At 59.7% G+C, this 20,364-nt stretch overlaps 1 protein-coding gene and 1 long non-coding RNA gene across 5 annotated transcripts in view; one reads left to right on the top strand and one right to left on the bottom strand.

The window, feature by feature from the left end:
* Positions 1–76: 76 nt before the first annotated feature.
* On the top strand, positions 77–1,625 carry LOC122100263. Its single transcript, XR_006146147.1, has 2 exons — positions 77–653; positions 1,525–1,625. It is a non-coding gene; the product is annotated as an uncharacterized LOC122100263 (long non-coding RNA).
* The window catches only part of Nfix (nuclear factor I X), a 93,381-nt gene continuing 74,502 nt past the window's right edge, over positions 1,486–20,364 (bottom strand). Inside the window, exons 6-11 of one of the 4 annotated variants that reach the window (XM_042670596.1) lie at positions 19,698–19,834; positions 16,724–16,846; positions 14,342–14,517; positions 8,840–8,987; positions 6,517–6,608; positions 1,486–1,535 (exon numbers count right to left, since the gene is read on the bottom strand). In XM_042670596.1, the coding sequence (XP_042526530.1) occupies positions 1,521–1,535; positions 6,517–6,608; positions 8,840–8,987; positions 14,342–14,517; positions 16,724–16,846; positions 19,698–19,834 (691 nt within the window). In that variant the 3' untranslated portion in view covers positions 1,486–1,520. The remainder of the gene's footprint in view (positions 1,536–6,516; positions 6,609–8,839; positions 8,988–14,341; positions 14,518–16,723; positions 16,847–19,697; positions 19,835–20,364) is intronic. The other 3 variants (XM_042670598.1, XM_042670597.1, XM_042670599.1) reach the window with 3 other exon arrangements.

The raw sequence follows: 20,364 nt of genomic DNA, 5'->3' as shown, positions 1-20,364 counted from the left end.
CAGCCCCGCGCCACGCCCGCCCGCGGAGGCACCGCCGGGAGGATGGGGGCGGGGAGGAGGCGGGCGGCCACCCCGAGGTGCGGCGTCCTACGGGGAGGACCCCGGGCCTGCGCCCCCCTCCCGCCCTCCCAGGGCCACAGCCGCCCCCACCAGACTCTCAATAAATAAAGCCCCTCACCCACCCCTCCGCGGTGCAATGTTGGCTGATTGACTTCCAGAGGATCCTGACCTGTGCTTTGTGTTTTCATACCGTACGAAAGAGAGAAAGAGAGGCACAAGGACTTGGGGGAGACGCGGGGAGGAGGAGTAAGGCACAGAAAGACAAGCCAGAGGGGCCACGTCACACCGGGGTGGCCGGGTGTGCCCGCGCTCCCCTCCCGCCCGGGCCGCCCCGGGGAGGGAGGGCTGGGGACAGCGACTTCCTGTGGTGTGGTACCGAATTGTTCCCGAATCGCTCCGCGAGGAGGGCTTCCCTACGGGACGGGGACGCGAAGAGACCCAAACGACGACTGCCCCACCCCGAAATAAAGAGTACAGACGTGACAGCGGAGACGGGGAGGGCGTGGGGACGCGCGGGAGCGGCCGGGCGCCGCGGAACGCTCGGGAAGAGGACGACCCCCCTCCCCAGGAACCCCGACTCCTACCTAGCGCAGGTGGCGGCCTCAGCTCGGCGCGGGGCTCGGGGTCCCCGGTGGGCGCCGCTCCCTGCCGGGCCGGCCCCGGCCGGGCTGCGCGCGCGCGGGCGGGGGGGGGGGGGGTGAGTCAGGGGCAGGGACCGCGGGGCGGGGCGAGGGCGCCGGCATGCAGGGCTGGGGTGCGGGAAGACCCGGGCCCTCCCTCCCTCACTGGGGCGGCGCCCCTCGGCCCCCCGCGGAGCCCGGGGCCCGTCGGGGCACGGCGCTTCCCCAGCCCCCTCCCCGCCCCGTGGACTGTACAGAGAGGCCCGGCCGGCGGCCCCGGGCGGGACGGCACGACGCCCTTCCCCGCGCGCGGCCCGACTCCAGGGGGCGCCCCCGGCCCACCCAGAGCCGCCCTCCCCGGTCCGGAGCGCGGTGGAGGGGGAGAGGCCGGAGCCGGGCCGGGCGGGAGAGGGGTGGGGCGTGGCGGGGCGAGCCCCAGCATCGTTACAAGCTGGTCCAAGGGCGCCCGGGGAGGCTGGGGCCAGGAAGGGGGGCCCCGCGGGACGGGGCCGCTCGCTGCCTGGGCGCGGGGAGCCCCGCAGCACCCCTTTGCTCCTGTCTGCCCTCTGCCTGGCCGAGCAGAGCGCTCCACGCGTGTTTCTTTCCGCCCGGCTGCCGAGGCTCGGCTCCGCGGAGCTGCGCCGCCCGGGGGCCGGGAGGGCGGAGGAAGGACGGGGCTGGGGGCTGAAGACGCGGAACTTTTGCTCGTCGGTGGGGCTGGGCTGGGCTGGGCTGGGCTGGGCTGGGGTTGGTTTTTTTTTTTTCTATGTCTCAAAATTTCTTCTCTCCCCCTTTGAGGGAACCTCTTCTTTTCATTTTCTTGTTTCTTTGTTGATCTTATCAGAGGAACCAGGACTGGAAGAGGACCCAAGAGAGACAGAGACAGAGACACACAGTGAATGAGAAGAGCTGGGGGCTGGTCCCATCTCCCTCTGAGTTGGCCTTGTGACCTTAGGGGGGCCACTTTGACCCCTGGGGGTTCAGCTCCTCGGGGGAAGGCTGGATGCTGGGCAGACACCTGACCTGCAGGAGGAGGTGCACCCTGCTCTCCCCACCCTCCACAGGAATCCCCCCAGACCCCTGCTCCCCGGTGCGGGAGGAGTCCAGCTGGCCTGCCCGTGGGCACGGTGCCCAGCGGGCGGGACCCCCATGGCGGGCGCTGGCACAAACCTAGGATCTGGCCATGTTTGCAATTGTTTGGGTTTTTGTGTGAGTCCTGCAAGGTGGGGAGGATGCCAGGCTGGGGCTTTTGTACCCAGAGGGGCTTGGGGAGTGGGTGGGGTGACCCAGCTTCTGGCTGAGTTTTCTTTCTGTCTCTTTGGATTAAAAACAGAAATTCCCGTCTGTACAGCGCAGCCAGGTCCCACAGGCTGAAAGGCTGGGGGTGGGGGAGCCACATGGCTTCAGGCCCGAGCTGGGCCGGGCCTGGGGGGAGGGGCAGGAGCCCACCAGGCCTGCTCCTCTACCCTCAGGGCAGCAGACGCTGCAGGGAAGAAGCCCAGGCTCCCTGGGGTGGGCACTGCTTCCTCTGGGCGCCAGCAGGCGGCGCTGTCTCCCCGCACACGGGAGACCGGGAGCACACAGGGTGGACCCCAGGACCTGGCTGCATGGCCACCTCCCCCTTCTAGGGTCCGCTTGCTGTGTGACTTTGTGACCAGGGACTCTCGGCACACCTGACAGCACCTTCTCTGAAGCCACACTGAGGCCCTTTCAGGCTCTGTGTCACCAGCGTTGGTCTGCAGGGACCCAGAAGAGCCAACTGGAGTGCACACAGATACCCAGACACTCCCCCCATGCCCTAATCCCACAGTGATGGCCAGTGTGGAGAGTGGGTGGCCTGCCTGAGCACACGCAATCTCCCATGGGCCTTCGGTGACCAGGCTGGGCCTCCTGCTGCTCAGCAGCTGCTGCTTGTGCTGCTATCATGAGAATCCCGGAGCCCCTGTGCACTGCCTAAGACCCAGCCCGCTGCAATGGGGTGAGGGGGCTGGGGTGCTGCCTGGGTGCAGGGTGGTACTACATTTTCAAAGTAGCCAGAGATCCACATAGGATTTCCTATGAAATTTTGCAGTGTTTAAAGTCCTGCTGGAACACAGGTATGGGCCATTGGTATGGCATGCTGGCTTAGCAGGTGTGAGGCCCTGATTCCCAACCACAGCACCAAAACCAACCAACCACACACACACACACACACACACACACACACACACACACCCCAGCCAGGTGTAGTGGTAATTAATGCCCACAATCGGAGCACTCTGCAGGCAGAGGCAGGAGGAGCAGGAGTTCAAGGCCACTCAAGACTACATTGGGAGACCCTGTCTCAAAAGGTAAAAAAAATTCTGAGTGCCAGTGGCTCATACCTGTAATCCTAGCTACTCAGGAGTAAGACGAACCTGGTTCAAAGCCAGCCCAGGCAGGAAAGTCTGTGACACTCTACTTAACTATCAAAAAGCTGGAAGTGGAGCGATAGAGTGCTAGCCCTGGGCAAAAAAGCTAAGGGACAGTGCCAAGGCCCTGAGTTTAAGCTCAGTATTACCAAAAAAAAAAGACAAAAATGAAGCCCCACCCACTATACAATTATTCCGATATTATGCCTGGAGACAGGCCTACCTATCTCTCAGACTCTGGTGTGAATGGGGACATGGGACCTAGAAATGGCTTCGGAGCCAGGCACCGGTGGCTCACGCTTGTAATCCTTGCTACTCTGGAGGCTGAGCTCTGAGGATCACAGTTCAAAGCGGGGGCCTGGGCAGAAAAGTCCCCATGAGACCGTTATCTCCAATTAACCATTCAAAAACCAGAAGGACGGGCTGGGAAGGTGGCTCAGTGGTAGAGTGCTTGCCTCGCATGCATGAGGCCCTGGGTTTGATTCCTCAGCACCACATAAACAGAAAAAGTAGGAGGTCGCACTGTGGCTCAAGAAGTAGAGCGCTCGCCTTGAGCTGAAGAGCTGAGGGACAGTGCCTAGGCCGAGTTCAAGCCCCATGACAGACCAAAAAACAAAGAACAAAACAAAAGTGCTGTGGCTCAAGTGGCAGAGCACTAGCCTTGAGCACAAAGAGGCTCAGGAACAGTGGCCAGGCCCTGAGTTCAAGCCCCACACTGACAAAAAAAGAAAAACACATGGTTTCAGAGAAGCCAGGCACAGTGGCAAATGCCAGTCATGCAGCTACTTGGGAGCTGAAGGCAGGAGCATCACCAAAGCAGGGACACTACCAACCCTGGGACCATACCAAGACCTCATGAAGAACCAAACAAAGAAAAAGGAGCTTAATGCTCTTCTGAACTGGAGGTATGGCTCCCTGGTGGACGGCCTGCCTAGCAAAGCACAAGGCCCAGAGTTCAAAGCCCAATACTACCAACACGAGAGATTGGCTGGTCCCTGCGGTAGCTGGTAACACCGAAGCTTTCTCCCCAGGGTGTCTGACCACAGGTCCATTTTTCTTTAATTAACTCAAACATAAGCAGCTGCCTGTGGCCATGGTCACCCACGATGGACCCACAGCACCTGCTATTGCACCGCAGCGGGTCCGCTGCCTGGCAGATGCTCCATGCCTGTGCTGGGCAGAGGAGGCCAAGCACCTGCCCTGAGTCCTACCTGGGAACCGGCCAAAAGCCACGTAGAGATTCTGGGGCCTGGCGGTCTAGGTGGAAACCCAAGACCTGAGTGTCCTCAGAGAGGGTGAAGGAGGCTGGGTCAGCCACCAGCTCCTGGACTTCCACTCTGGCCTGCGGGTTCTCTGGGACCTGAAGGTTACCGCTGGCCCGAGGCTGGGAGAGCCTAGCCCTGCATCTCCAGCCCGCCTGCCTCGCTGGCACACCACACCAAGGCCTGAGGGCCGTCCCCCAGGGTCCTGGGAGCTTCCCTGCAGGGGACCACCACCTGGTCTCAGGCTAGGGCCTTCTCAGTTCCAGGCCTGCAGCTGGGGACAAAGGCAGCACCGTGGGGACTGCTCTCCCCACGGTCCTAGGATCAGAGGATCTGCAGCCTTCTCCGCCAGCCCGCCCACCCACCCACCCCTGCTTCCTGAGCCAGGTCCAAAATTGATTAAACTAAGTAAAAAGCACTGCCCAGGGAATGACAAAATTGCTAAAATTCTCCTTTCTTCCCTCATTCTATTGTTCTCTCTCCATCTGGTGCTCTGGGGATCAGCTAAAGTCACTGGTTACTGTGGAAACCGCCCCCAACTGTACCCCACAGCCGCCTGCCCCCAGTCCAGCCCTGGCTCCCCGTTCACTGTGCAGACACACCTGCCGGCTCAGGGCTAGGACCCCGGCCAGCGGGCTGGGCTGGCCGCACAGACGCCCTCCTCCACCGCCAGGGGCCCCAAGATGGGGAACACCAGGGAAAGAAACTTTCCCCAACTTGCCTCAAACTCTGACTTGGCCTCAAAGCATCTAAAGCCAAGTGAGCAGAGAAAGTGAGGGAGGGAAACCCGGGTGAGCGGGGAGGGCCTTGCTGACCGGTGAGCATGCGCACTGAGCCACGGAGAACTGCTGCTCTGGGAGGGGAAGGGAGGAGAGGAGGGAGCCACGGAGCCCAGCCCCTGGTGCCAGCCGGGAGGGGAGGCCGCCTGCTGCCCCTTCCTCTGGCACCCCCTCCTGCCCTCTGCCAGCAGGGCTCTCTCGGCCTCCCTGGCACAGAGCAGAGGGGGCTGGCTCTAGCCCCTGCTCAGAGCCATTGTTTTTCTTCTCAACACCCCCAAGTTCAAGTTCATCTGGGTGTTACATCATGTCTGGTTGCTCCTGGAAACCAGACGGGTCAGACGTGACTCTGGGGAAGGGGGGTGGGAAGCTAGCGGGGCTGAAGTTCCTTCCCCTCCCCTTCTTGCCACTAGGGAGCTCTGAAGTTTGAAGTTTGACAAAGTTTTTTGGCCTTTTTTTTTTTGTTGTTGTTAGAAAAGAAGGAAAAGAAAGAAAGAAAACCCCCTCAAACCAAACACACACACACACACACACACACACACACACAATTTCATTCCACTAACTTTCTCTGGCCTGGCGCCTCAGAGCAGAGGCGGGCCAGCGCCCACAGAGGTGGCCCTGGAGGCCGGGCGGGCAGAGGTGGGTCTCTGTGGGAAGCCTGGGAGAGGGGCTTTTGTAAAATGTGCAAGAGGGAGACCTGGGCACACTCTCTTCTGTAAGGCCTCGCTCTGAGACCCAGACGCCCTCCAGCACCGCTCTGCCCTGCGGAGGTGGCGCACCCTACCTTGCCCCCTGGGGGCTGGGTCCTGCTCATCCTGTGTCTCAGGGCACAGGCACACCAGGGGACCGTCATTGCACATATGCACACACGCATGTGCAAGAGTCCTGGGGCTTCAGGCTCCGGGAGGTGGGGGGCAGTGCCTTCCCTGATGAGTGCTTTTGCAGAGGCCTGGAGCCCTCACAGGGCTGCTGGGGGCTCGAGAGGGGGGCGGGGCTCCAGCCAGCCAGCCCTGCCTTTCTCGTGGTGCCAGAGTCTCTGGGAAAGGAGCCTACCAGGCCTCCTCTGCCCGTGGCCAGCCCACACATAGCCAGGGAAGCTGGGAGGGCCAGGAGCCAGGGCTTCTAGCAGAAGGGGCCCGGAAGAGCCGGAGAGATGCCTCAGGCTTCTATCTTTGCTGCAACCACGCCTGGCCCAGAAAGCCTCTAGCCTTGCTTGGGTCCTTGGCCCCCTTCCCCAGGGCCAGAGCTGTCAGAGCTAATTATCCAATTAACCGATTAGCCAGGGAGCCTGGGGGCTGCCTGGGGAGGCCGCTCAGCTGGGCGTGCAGAAGCCAGCCAGGCTCAGCCCCTCGCCACGTGGAGATGCCCCTCTCCGCCAGTGCCCGGGCCGCGCGGGGCTGGCTCCTACCTGAGACTGCTGTGGGATGTTCAGAAAGTTGCCGTCCCGGGGTCCGATGCTGACAAACCGGTTGGCAGAGGAGGCGCCTGTCGCTGCGAATGCTGTGGAGAGCGGGGGAGAGAGGGAGACACCTGTCAGGCCGTGGAGCCGCCTGGGCACTGCCTTTCAGGGCTGCTGAGAGAGGGAGGCTGGGTTAGAGCTTGCTAGCGGCTGGTGCTGGCCGGCAGTGAGGACAGGCCAGGGGCTGCGGTGCTGGAGGCCCCCATCCTCTCACTGGCCAGAAGCACTCCCACCGTACCCCTGCCCCCCAGAACTGACCCTCAGCCAGGTGTCCGCTCGAGCTAAGGAAGGGGCACTGATGCTGCAGCCAAGGTTCCTGGACCCAGTTCTGTCCCCTACCGAGATCCTGGATAGCACTGGGAATGACCTGGCCCGCAGGCGCCCCCAGTGGGTGCTCTGACTTTCCCGTTGAAGAAGAGGGCCGGGTGAGGGTGGGAGCTGGGGAGACCTTCTCAGGCCATCTCCCCAACCCTGCAGCTCGCTGGCCATCCTGAGTTGTCCCCAGATTGGGCAGGCAGCCTCAGGGAGCTCCCAGCGGGCCTACTGGAGGGCTGCGTCAGACAGGACCGGGGGCGGGGGGTGTGGGGGGAACCTGCGGCCTGGCTGCCTGGTGGGGGGCCAGGGTTGGGAAGGCTCAGGCCCCCCCGCCATCCTCCTCCAGTTGATGGCCAAGCCCGAAAGGACCAGTAACCTCAGAACTGGATTATGGACCAAGGGGTCAAGAGGAGGAACAGGAGGAGGAGGAGCAGGAGGAGGAGGAGGAGGAGGCCATAGTGCCTGGCAGAGTCCCAAAGCTCAGTGTCCTGGGGGAGGTGTCCTGCATCAGAGCTCAGTGTCCTGGGGGAGGTGTCCTGCATCAGAGCTCAGTGTCCTGGGGGAGGTGTCCTGCATCAGAGCAGTCGAACAAACCCAACACTCCTGAGCTCTTTTTTTTTTGGGGGGGGGGGGGTCGAATTGGAGCCCTACAGGAAAGAATAGGCCCTGAACTCCCAGTAGGGTGGGGGTGGAGATGTCCTCGGGGGTTAAAGGAGTGTCACAAGTTGCCTGGGAAGCCCACCCTTTCCCCCAACGCCAAACACACCTGGGGCCTGTGCTCACCGGCTTCTGCCCATTTGCCTCCCAGTGCCCCTCCCCACGCCCATGAGCATGAGTTCCTGTCTCGTGGCAGATGCAGATGAGAGGATGGCATGGTGATGGTGAGGAGGGGAAGCGAACTCAAACCAGGGGAGAAGGAGAGACAGAGGGTGCGAACAGACAGCAGTGGGAGATGGGCCGCCCTCCGCCTGCCCGCCTGCCCGTCGGCTGGCTGCCAGGCCCTGGCCTGTGGCCTGTCAGCCCCAGAGCTCGGCCCGCCCGTGCCCGTTCCCTGCCCACAGGCAGTGCCATCCAACTGTCCTCTGCCTCTCTGTCCTTCACATCAGGTCTACCTCGGGCCTCACCACTCAGTGTTCTTCTCTTCCCTTTGACAAAATTTGTCATTGGTCTTAAAGAAAAAAGAAAGGAAAGAAAGAGGGAGGGAAGGAGGGAAGGAGAGAAGCATGGATGGAAGGGAGGGAGGAAGGGGGAGAGGGAGGAGAGAGATGAAGTAAGCCAAGGCCCAAAGCCCACCCACAACTTCAGAACCACCAACCTAGGACAGGAACTGAGGGAGAGGAAGGGCGAGGGGTAGGAGGAGGGAAGGGAAAAAAAAAAAAAGAGGAACGACGAGAGAAACCAAATGTGAGACTGAGGCAGGGTCAGGACCAGCCCGTGTGTCCTCGGAGGCCTGTGGGGCCGGGATGGAGGTGGGGGCAAGGCAAAAAGGGGGTGGTGGAGGCGTCACCTTGTGCTCACAGTGATTCTTTTTTTTGGTGTGTATAGGGGAACAACGAAACAACAAAAACTAGATATATATTGAAAAACAAAACCAAAAAAGAAAAACAAAACAAAAAGAAAAAGAAAAAGGAAAAAAAAACAGCAATCAGGCATGATGATGGCATGGCTGTGCCTCCCGCCCCCCCGCCGGCACCCGCGGCCCGGCACCCCACCGTGCTCTCCCTCCCGCCCCCCAGGGGGGCCTGGGTCACCCCCACTGGGTGCGAGCAGTGGACAGAGAGGCTCTGGGGTGCTGGCCTGGTGCAGCTGAGGCCCGGGAGGCTGAGGCTGGGGCTCCGAGGCGCTGTGGGGGGACCTGGCGGTGGGGAGGGGCCGCTCCTGCCGGGCAGTGCGGGGGGGCCACCGTGTGCATGGCAGGAGGCTGGGCGCTGTGCTTGCGTTTCCATGGTCCACTTACAAGGTGACGGAGGAGTCAAGGCGGCGCCGTCTGGGGCAGTGCTGGTGGATTTGGAATCAGGCATAGGAAGGGGCACAGGTCTGGCCACTGGAGGCGGCGGTGGTAGCAAAAATGACCCCGGGACTTTGCCCTGGCCGCTACCGTTGGGCTGCGAACAACATAAATAGAGTGACGCATGAAAGCACATCGCACACACACGCTCCCCTGCGCGGCCGCCGCGCACGCGCCTGCTCGCTCGTGGGAGCGGCGCTCCCGTGGGAGTGGGAGAGGCAGGGCCGGGGCGGGGGCCTCCTGGCCTCACCAGGGCAGGGTGGGGAGGGTGGAAGGCCTCTATTTGGTCTCTCGGGTGTTTCTCTTTTTTTTTTTTTTGTCCTCTTGAAGTAGAAGGAGGGGGGGTTGTCCGACAGACAGCTGGTTATTTCCTAGGGAAAACGGTTTAGATAGACGTGCCACTAGTCAGCTGCTTCTAGAACTCTTTTGCACCTGAGGACCTCCCATGGCAGATAAGGCAGCTCACCTTGCCATCTCCAAAGGCCCTAGAAAAACCTTCCTCTGCACTTGGGCGGGGGGTACAGCCTCAGGAGGAACCCCACAGGCAGTGGGGGGCGGGGCTGGCCTTTCTCTACAGCGTCCCTGTGGTTCCTCAAGAGTGTGGGTTTGCCATGCCACCCGTGGCTCACACCTGTCATCCCAGCAACTCAGGAGGCTGAGAGCGGAGGATCGTGCATGGTTCAAAGCCAGTCTGGGCAGGAAAATCCTTGAGACTCTTTAGTGTCCAATGAACCACCCAAAAATGTTGGAGGTGGCGCTGTGGCTCCATTGGTAGAGTGAGCAAGAGAGCTCTCTTGAGCAAGAGAGCTCAGGGACAGCGCCAGGCCCTGACTACAAACCCCAGGATCAACACTAAAGCAAACAAACAAAAACAAAAGCATGGGTCCTGTCCTGTGCCCTCTGCGGTGTCACACCTGAGTGTCCTTGTCCAGGCAGAGGCCCTGTGTGGTTAGGGTCCCTGCTTGGGAGACACAGGTGCCACAGGCTCCCTGGCCGCTTGCTGGCAGCTTCCCTGAAGGGTCGCCTCCATGCCAGGGAAGGCCAGGTCCCTGCTCTCCATTCTCTTCTGCAGGCACAGCTTTCCCTCCTCCGGCCCCTCTCTCCTATGGGTGGGCAGCGCCCACAGAGCCCACACAGTCATGAGTCACTCGGTTGGCAATCATGTCACCTGAGCTATGATAGTGAGATTCTGCCTCCTCCCTGCAAAGACAGCGAGTCCCCCCCCCCCCCCCGAATCCAGGCCCACAGGCCACCTTTAACTACCACTGTGTCTACACCACCCTCACCCCAGGACATAGCTGTCCTCACCTGGGGTGGCTATATCTAGAACCATTTTGGGGCGGGGGTGGAGGTGGGAGGTTAGTGGGGGGAGCTGCAGCTTAGCACCCTGCAGCACACAGGGTGGCCCCCAGGACAAAGGAGCACCTGTGCACAAGTCACCGGGGTTACTGCGCAGAGACCCAGCACAGAGGGAACTTAGTTCCCTCACTTCACAGCTAAAGAAACTGAGGTCACCCAGCGACCACTGGCCAGGCCTGGAGTTCAGAGCCATGTCTGGTCCCAGAGACCCTGTAGACTTCCCCAAGTGCTCTTCAGCTCACACTACAAGAAGTGTGTCACTTCACTGGGTCACAGGTAACGCAGGCTGCCCCATTCAAGGCCCCCATGATGGGGAGCAGACTGGGGTCTTCCTGGTCCCACACACCACCTTCACATCCCCAGACATTTCAATCCATTCCAGACCAATGGCGGTTCCAAAACAGAGGCTGGACGGCCTCACGGGCACTCACGGGAGTACTTTCCATGCCCTTCCAGGCCCGCTTACTCCTGGAGACCAGCCAGTTCCCTGAGTCATACCATCTCTCCCCATCCTACTCTTCCGGTCTTGACCTCCATGCTCTGAAGTTGGCAAAAGTACACGACCCTCAATTCCCACTCACAAGTGCACCACTTCAAATTCATAAGCCCCACAGCTGAAAGGCCCAGCTCTCCTCCCTCCCTCCCTCCCTCCCTCCCAGCGCCAGGGTCTGACACACTGTCCCTCCCAACTGGCTCCGCCCACTGCTCCTGCCCTCCTTCACCATGAGGATGCAAGGGCTGGGAGTGCGGCTCAAGAGTGCTAGCCTTGGAAGTGGCTCTGTAGCTCAAGCGGTAGAGCGCTCGCCTTGAGCTGAAGAGCTGAGAGACAGCGCCCAAGCCCAGAGTTCAAGCCCCACGACCGACCAAAAAAAAAAAAAAAGAGAGAGAGAAGTTAAAACATTTCTTTGGGGCTGGGAAGGTGGCTCAGTGGTAGAGTGCTTGCCTTGCCTGCATGAGGCCCTGCGTTTGATTCCTCAGCACCACATAAGCAAAAAGAAAAAAGCCGGAAGTGGCGCTGTGGTTCAAGTGGTAGAGCTCTAGCCTTGAGCTGAAGAGCTGAGGGACAGCGCCCAGGCCCAGAGTTCAGGCCCCACGACCAGACCCCTCACCCCTCAAAAAAAACAAAACAAAAAAGAGTGCTAGCCTTGAGCAGAAGCCCAGGGTTCCTCTCCTCAGCACCACATACACAGAAAAAGCCGGAAGTGGCGCTGTGGCTTAAGTGGTAGCGTGCTAGCCTTGAGTAAAAGAAGCTCAGGGACAGTGCCCAGGCCCTGAGTTCAAGCCCCAGGACTGGCAAAAAAAAAAAAAATAATAATTCAAGCCAGGAGCAAGGTGGCTCACACCTGTCCAGTCAGGAAGGCCTTGAGACTCTTATCTCCAATTAACCACCAACAAGCTGGAAATGGCGCTGTGACTCACATGTTAGAGCGCTAGCCTTGAGCAAAAAGAGCTCAGGGACAGCACTCAGGCCCTGACTTGAGTTCAAGCCATAGGACTGGCATGGACACACAGACACACGGACACACGGACACACACACACACACACACACACACACACACACACACAAATCCAGAAGCCTTGGACAAAAGCAGGCAGTGGATCTGTGTCTTGTGCGGTCACACTGGAAACAGCCACTTTGGGCTCAGAGGACAGGAGTCCTGCTCAGAGCAGGAGTTGGGTCTGCAGATGACACTGAGCTCCAAGAGACAGTGCTCCCCTCAGTCCATGCCTGTAGGCTTCTGTCAGGCAAGCAGGAACCCCTTCCCCTGCCTGCCCTCCTCCCTTCCTCCCCCCTGCAGACTGCAGCCTTTCACCTTCTCTCTGGGCCCCCAGCAACTGGCCCCAGACCTTCTAGAAATGCTTGCAACCACAGGGTGGCCATAGCCTCCTTTCTCACTCTAGAGATCACAGTCGCTACTCCCATCACACAGGGCTAAGCCTGGCCTGATAGGAGCCAACGCTGAAACTTGCCGAATTCTGACTTTCCATTTCTAGAAGTAACTTCCATCTGGGCAGGGATGTCTGAGCTCTGGTTGGGGTATGGGTAGAGGCGTTACAAGTCTTGTAATGGTGCTTGTAATGACCTCATTGGTCAGGGGCTAGAAGGAAACTAGAAGCCGGTAGGTGACTGGCTTCCATCTTACTGACATACCAGGTCTGACTGTCCTGGTGTGAAGTGTCCTACCCACGCTCTATGGGCTTGGGACAACTCCGCTGAGTCCTCTTAGCCACCATCTTCTCTCTGCCCTGAAACAGGCTAACCAGGCACCTTTTCTGTCCTCTGTCTCTCACCCGTGTGGTATCTACTTGGCTTTGGCCATTACACATTTGGTTCTCTGAAACCAGTGCGTGACCCTGGGTGGAGGGAAGGGCTCTCAAGTGCCGGCAAACCTTGGCACCATGTCAGTGAACTTCTTTTCTGCGGATGCCTTCCTGCACAGCTGGTTTGTCGTGGGCTCTCAAGGTGCTTTGGAAGCCCCTCCTCTACACTCTGGATTAGAATTTGAAAGTATGGGGTGCCCTGGCCAGCAGTTCAGCCCCAAGCAGATGCACGCACAAAGGCCTGACCCGGACCTGCTGTTCCAGCAGCTGTAGGCTGAGGCCCAGCCGCCTGTGTGTGCCAGCCCTGCGGGCGACCCTCGCCCACATGGACGGCTGACACTTGCTGCTCCAAATGTGGCAGGGAGCAAGCACTGCCCCGCTTCTGGCTCTTCCACTCAGAAGCTGGCCGTGGGCCCCTCAAGCTCCCAGACGAACCCCTCGTCCTCTCATGGATTCAGGCCCTAAGAAGAGATCCAGAGAGGCTGCTCCCAGCCTGCTTTGCGCTGCTTCAACCTGTGTGTGTCTCCAGGTGCAGTTGGCTGTAGCCAAGTGCCTGTCCATAGAGGACAGCCCTCCAGGTGAATGAGCTCCTATCTTGGGCCACCAGGTTGAGGGCCAGGCTCAGAACGCACCCTGCAGGTGGGCAAGGCCTACTTGACCCTCCTTCCCCTGCCCAGCTCATCTGCACTCCGAACCCACAGGCCCTTGGGGACAGGGCTGTCACGTCTCTGAGGACAGCACAGCGGCTATCAGGAGCTCGGTCCATTCCTAAGAGTGACAGAGCTTGTCCAGAGAGGTGAGCAAGGCCACAGGCGTGCTGAGGAGTAGCCCAGGCAGAGAGGGAAAGCCTCTCGGTACACAGAGGAGGAAGTAAAGACAGCAGGAGGAGGAGGAGAAGGAGGAGAGAAGAAAGTGGACCGGTTCCACGATGGGTGCCAACAGAGAGCCAGGAGGCCACGCCACGGCCCATCCCAGGCTGTACTGCAGTGCTAGCAAACGCCGACACCACGCGGAGCCCTCTCCTGGTGAGCAGCCTCTGGTGCGGCTGTGGGAACACAGGCCTAAGCGTGACCCTTTGGGCCTCCTCCCCCCACTTATCACAGCAGGCTTCGCAGCGCGCAGCATTGTCAAGAGAGCAACCGGAGTGGCCCCCAAGGGCTGAATGTGTCCCTCCTACCCTCAGGGACAATCTCTGTGCTGTGCTGTGCAGGGCCCGTGGCCTGGCCCTAGTGCTTGGGGAAAGGTCAGGGGGCAGCCCTCTGCCCCCTAGGTTTGCCTACAACCAGAAAGGTACAAAAAGCCCCCTGCCCCTGGAGTGTCCATGCCAGCTCTGGACTGGGTCCCCCTCCCCCGGTGTTCCAGTCCCCCACCAGCACAGTGAAAGCCAGAGACGTTTCGGATGACCACGACTAGGGAGGGGGAGGTGCCTGGCACCGGCAGGTAGATGGTGCCAAACGCCCACAGGGTCCAGTGTCCAGGTCTCACACCGCACAAAATACACAGCTCCCAATGTCAACAGTGCCAGGATGGCACACTGTAGTCTAGAACCTGACAAGTCCTTGCACCCCAAGATTGAAGAGGTCTGGGCTGGACAGATCTCAGGCTCAGTCCTGCCGGGAGGGCCAGGGGCTGGGCAGATCCTGGTACAGCGTTCAGAACCTCGCCTCAGGCCCAGCAAAGGGGAAGCTTGTGAGGCTGCTGCCGCCCCAGAGCCAGCCGCGCTCCCGGGGCTGCACTGGCCTTTGGGGCTTCTGGCCTTTGGGACTCACCTGTCCGGTGGCCTGGCCCGAGCCATCTGAGCAGACGAACTGCACAAACTCCTTCAGGGAGTCCTGGCCGTGGTGGTGGTGGTAGCGGATGGTCGGGTGTGTGAAGTACGGGCTCGACTGCTGGATGATGGACGTGGAGGGGAAGTGCAGCGCCGAGGCGGTGGCCCGGGGGCTCCCTGTGCACACCGGCGGGGAGAGGAAAGGTCAGGGTTGAGGCAGCAAAAAAGGGCAGGGCAGGGAGAAGCAGGAAGAGCACTGGTTTCAGCCACAAAAACCCCAGACGTTTGAGATCAATGACATTTAAATGATCTAAAAACAGCTAATAGCCAAGCTAGCAGACTGCTTCTGTAAATATAAAGTTTGATTAGAACCAAGGTGGGGATTAGGGTGACTCAGGCAGGCAAGGCAGTGTCTAGTACCTAGGCTGGCCTGGACCATGATCCTCTTATTTACGCTTCCTATGGAACTGAGATGACAGGTGTGTTGGATTGAAGTCTCAGGAATTTTTCTGTCCAGACTGATCTCAAACCACCATCCTTCTTATCGCAGCCTCCCCGGTAGCTAGGATCAGGCTGGAACTCGAAATCTCGTCTCAGCCTCCTGAATACTGGGACTAGAAACACGCACCACCCCACCTGACCTCATCGCATGCTTCTGTTTGCAATAGCTTCGATTTTAAAAAATAGCGCCTTATTAATTTTTGTGTGCACGCGTGCCAGTCCTGGGGCTTAAACACTGGGCCTGGGGGCTGACTCTGAGCTCTTTTTGTCAAGGTGAGCGCTCTGCCACTTGAGCCATAGTGCCATTTCCAGCATTTAGGTGGTTCATTGGAGATAAGAGTCTCACAGGCTTTCCTGCCCAGGCTGGCTTTGAACTGTGATGCTTAGATCTCAGCCTCTTGAATAGCTAGGATTATAGGTGTGAGCCACTGGTGCCTGGCTAAGATATTACTTATTTTGATAATTTGACTTTTGGTACCTCCTGACCTTTTTTTTTTTTTTTTTTTTTATTTGGTCGGTCATGGGGCTTGATCTCTGGGCTTGGGCCCTGTCCCTGTGCTCTTCAGCTCAAAGGCGAGCACTAAACCGCTTGAGCCACAGCGCCACTTCTGGTTTTCTAGTAGTTTATTGGAGATAAGAGTCTCACGGAGTTTCTTGCCCCGGGCTGGCTTTGAACCCTGATCCTCAGATCTCAGCCTCCTGAGTAGCTAGGATTATAGGCGTGAGCCACCAGCGCCCGGCTCCTCCTGACCTTTTGTGCCCAAAGACCCCTCACTGTCTGTGCCCTGGCCCCAGGGCCCTGGGTACAAGGCTGATGAGGACAGATGACAGGATGTAGACGGTGGATAAAGACGTGCTCTGCGCCCGTGGAGGAGGGGCTCTGCGCCCGTGGAGGAGGGGCTCTGCGCCCGTGGAGGAGGGGCTCTGCGCCCGTGGAGGAGGGGCTCTGCGCCCGTGGAGGAGGGGCTCTGCCGCAGCCCCTGCATCCCCCAGGTCTCAGCCCCATTGTCACTGCACGCGTCCTCACAGCCAGGCCTGCCCCGGCACAGGCCTCAGCTCTTCCTCAAGTCCTCCCCCTCCCGTCTGGTTCTAATCAGCTCGTTCTCTCCATTTCATTAGGGGCTGAGGAAACTTGGCTTCTCTTTGGAGTTCATAAAAACGGAGTCGGCGTGGAGAGGGGCCTGCTGCCTTCCTACTGCTTGCACAGGGTCTGGGCTCCCCGCCCCCACCTCGTCACCACACCCTGCCCCAGCACTGGCTGCCTCTGGGCTCACAGCCAGGAGGCCCTGAGGAGGAAGGCAGGAGGTAAACCTCCCAGCTCTGGGTCTTATGGAGGCCCAGGCAGAGCTGGGGCGGCATGCAGACAAAGGCCAGGCCTCCTGCTGCCGGATGGTGCAGAGGGAGGCTGGCAGGAGAGGAGTGAGAGGAGGAGGCGAAAGTTTCTAGGTGGTGTCCTGAGCATCTTATTGCAGAGACTGAAGCAAGACTAGAGACTGCCTCCAACTAGGCAGGCCATCTGGGCTCTCTTCCCTGGAGAGCAGGGCACAGCCACCTGTCCCCCAGGCCCAGCCCTCTTCTGAGACAGGCCAGGGAGGCCTTTTGACTCCACAGCACTCTGGGCTCCTTCTAAGAGAGCAGCCCTTGCTCAGCCCGGCCAGGCACTGGGGGGCAGCAGGAGAGGGTGGGGGAAAAGCCTGGCAGGGTCCAAGCAGAACTGGGCCTGACTGGCCGGAGACTCTGAGGAAACCAGGCCTGCTTGTCAGGGGGGCCGTCCAGGGAGCCTGAGGCATGGCGCCCGTTAGCCCTAGCTCCTCTGCGTGGCCAGCTGCCCCTCGACACACAGCTGCCTCCCGTCGCGCCCCTCCCAGGTCCCATGTCTCACCTGGTCTGACTCCAGCAAGCACAGGCAGCGGGTGGTGGGTGAAAGCCATGCGTGGGGAGCTGCCCTGAGAGGAGAGGGCACTGCAGAAGTCCAGCTTTCCTGACTTTTTTAGAGAAGCCGGGCCTGGGGGGAGGAAGCAGCAACACGGGCAGGTTTAGCTGGGCTGGGGCGGGAGCAGGGACTGGGGAAGCCAGCAGCTCGCTCCTCCTCTCCTAGGCACCCCTGTCCACCACCAGCCTCCTCTGGGAGTCCTCCCACCACTTGGCCTGTCCGGCTCCTCCCAAGACTGGTGGTGGACAGGCTGGAAAGTGAAGCCCCTGGGTCCTGTGAGGTGACATGTGCTACAAAGAGGAAAGGGGGAGACAGACTGTCCGCCATGAGTGGCTAAGGGAAGAAAAGGGGGGCAGGGACAGGAGTGATGGGGAGTGAGGAGGACCGAGGGCCCACCTGGGGGGGGGGTGGTAGGATGTTCTGTGAAAGAAGCCAGCACCCCACTCCCAAAGGGGAAGCAGCCCGGCCCAACAGGAGGGCAGGGACAAGGTCAGAGGGCCTTGGAGGACCATGGAGTCAGAGCCAAAGGGCCAGGACGGCCTAGGCCAGGAGGTGTGGAGGCTGGGGCTCTGCTCTGCTCAGCTCTTGCGTCCACAAGAGCAGGCACTGTTGGGCAGGAGATGGAGGCTCTGCCTCTGACCTCACAGCGCAGCAGGCACACAGAACCCAGCAAACGAGGCTCCCAGCAGGCATTGCTTCCTGGGGGAGCCTGTGCCTTGTCCTGAATGGAGCCTCAGAGATGGCCCTGGCCAGGAGGGGAAGGTGCAGGAGACCCAGGCATGAGCTGTGGCTTTGGGTAGAGGCAGGGGCTGCAGAACGGAGAAACGAAGCCATCTTCACGCAGAGGCTGGAGGCGGGGGAGGAGAGCTCCCGCCGCCAGCAGAGGTGTTATCTAGTGGCAGCTGTGTGCCACCTGATAGCTGGCACGGTGGGGAGGGGGAAGCGCCCCACCAGCTGTGCACAGCTGTCTCTGCTGCTGCACAGCGCCTCTCCAGCTGTTCCCTGTCCTGCAGCTGGGCAGCTTAATTGACGATTTGTCGCAGCCCAGGGAAACAACGACAAGTGGGGGTGGGGGAGCCAGGGTGCTGGAGGAGGGTGCTGGAGGAGGGTGCTAGGGTACTACGCATGGCAGGACTGCCTGGAGAAGCAGAAACAGCCGTTGAGAACAGACAGCGAGGAAAAGAGAGCCGGAGGCAGGAGCCAAGGGCTCCTTGGGAACCAGGCCTGGGACCCTCCCGGGGAAGACGGGTGGTGGTAGGCAGGCCCTCAGAGCATGCTAGCCCCAGTTCCTGCAGATGGGGTCACCTCGCTGAGGACTGGCCACCTGAGATGTAGCAGCATGTCCGCTTTTGTCAACTCCCTCCCTGAGGTCCTCCAAAGACACTCCCAGGGGCTGGTGACACTGGCCCAGTCCCTGTTTGCCAGGAGGAGCCTGCACGTGGCCACTCCCAGCCTGCGCAGTTACTCCAGCCCCAGCCTCTGCCACGCAACAGGCCACGGGGAAGACCCCCGAGTGAGAAGAGGAAGCCATGCCGGTGCATACCACCCACGAGCAGCCAGTCTCCTCACACACACAGCCTTCCTGCTGGCTCCTCAGTCGGCACTGTAGGTGACAGGAAGGGGCTGCTAGGGGAGTCGGGGGAGGGGATACTGGGAACGTCCCAGACAGCTTCCTCCTGGGCTCTTCACAAACTCTGCCCTTTGCTAGCTTCCCCGCCTGGGCTAAAAACAGCTCTGCCCATCCTTCCCTTACTCTGAGTGTCTCTGTAAAGCTGAGCCCTGAGGCTAGCAGTTTTCAGCTCCAGAGATTCTGTCCCCTCGTAGGGGGAGTCATTTGGTAATGTGTGCAGACACTTTTGTTCGTTAAAACAGGGTGGCTGGGTATGAGAGTGCATACCTGTAATCCCGCCACTCGGGAGTCTGAGGCAGGAGGATGGAGAGTTTCAGGCCAGGCCAGGGTATTTAGCAATACCTTATCTCAACAACAAAACCCTCTGGGATATAGCTGGGTGCAGTGGCACACCTTTATCATCTCAGCTACACAGGAGGCTGAGCTCAGGAGGATCGAGCTTCTAGGTGAGCCCAGGCAAAAAAGTTTGCAAGACCCCATCTTATTGGAAGCAGCTGGTTGAGTGCTTGACATCCCACCTACTTTGAGAAGCATAAAACAAGAGGATCACGGACTAAGTGCAGGCTTGGGCAAAAAGCAAGACCTTATCTCAAAATAAGCAGTGCAATAAAGGGTTGGAGGTGTGGCCCGGGGATAGAGAGTCTGCCAAGCAAGCACAAAGCCCTAGTACTTCCAAAAAAGAAAAACCCAGGGTGGATGTTTGCTACTGGCATCTGTGGCGGAAGCCAGGAATACTGCTGAGCACCTCACAATGTAGGTCAACACCAAACCTCAGCCAGCAAGGAGGCCTCAAACTGCTCTAAAGAGCTGGCCGATTCCTTCAGAGAAATACCAAGAGAAGAGACTGGCTGGGCGCTGGGGCTTCACGCCTATCATCCTAACTACTCAGGAGGATGATATCTGAGGATCATGGTTCAAAGCCAGCCTGAGCAGGAAAGTCTGTGAGACTCTTATCTCCAACTAATCACCAAAAATCTGGAAGTGGAGCTGTGGTTCAAGAGGTAGAATGCCAAAAAGCTTAAGGACAGTGCTTAGGCCCTGAGTTCAAGCCCCAGGACCAGCCAAAAGATAAAGAAAAAGAGAGACCCAGAAGAGTGTGAGGAGAAGGCCCCCACGGCAACGCACTGGAGGCTGGACGACGCTCCACCCTCCACATGCACAAGCTCTGGTGTGGCCCAGCTCCTCATCGCTCCCCTTCAGCTTGGCCTGCCTTCCTCAGACCAGGAAGGAGAGACAGCAGTGCCACTTGGCAGCAGGGGCGATGGCGGGAAGCACGGGTGGCCGTGCCCATACCTGCATCCACGTCGTTGGGCCACCCGCTTGACTGACTGCTGCCGGCGGCCGGGGAGCGGCCTGTCCCAGGGTAGAACACGTCATCCACAGGGCTCTCCATCTCGCTGTCATCAATGGACTTGGGGCGCTTGGTGGTGCTGAAGAAGAGGAAAAAGAGCAGGTGGGCAAGGCTCCCTGATGACCTGTGGGTGTTGCCCAGTGAGCAGCAGCACTGCTGGAGTCTCCTCCACTGGACATCCCCCCCTAAACTAGCGCTTGGAGCCCAGAGCTGCCCGCTTGCTGGAGTCAGCACCCCATCCTTGCTGGCAGCCACTGAAGGCCGCTCAGAGGAGGAGGCAAACCCTGTCCCCTGCCTGCTGTGGCCCTCAGGAGCTCCGCAACAGTCATTAAGTTGCAAAATGTATTTGTGGGAGATTTAAACTCAGGAGTGCTGGAACACAGTGGTTAAGAGGACAAATGCATTCATAGGAGATTTTTAGCAAAATCAAAATCAATGTCAAAATCCTCATAGTAAACAATAATGTCCCCATGCTCACAAAGGATATGGTCCAGCCCTCCCCGGTAAGGTGTACCTTGACCCCTGTCCCCTCTCCTGGAGTCCAGAAAGCCCCTCCTCATCTGCCAGCCCCAAAGGCTCCTGGCCTCTAGCCGCATTCCCCGAGCACAC

Source organism: Dipodomys spectabilis, unplaced genomic scaffold, assembly GCF_019054845.1.
Source record: "Dipodomys spectabilis isolate Male_0828 unplaced genomic scaffold, ASM1905484v1 ptg000573l, whole genome shotgun sequence".
Taxonomy (NCBI): domain Eukaryota; kingdom Metazoa; phylum Chordata; class Mammalia; order Rodentia; family Heteromyidae; genus Dipodomys; species Dipodomys spectabilis.
Note: the sequence above shows the minus strand (reverse complement) of the source record. Positions and strands in the feature narration are given on the sequence as shown.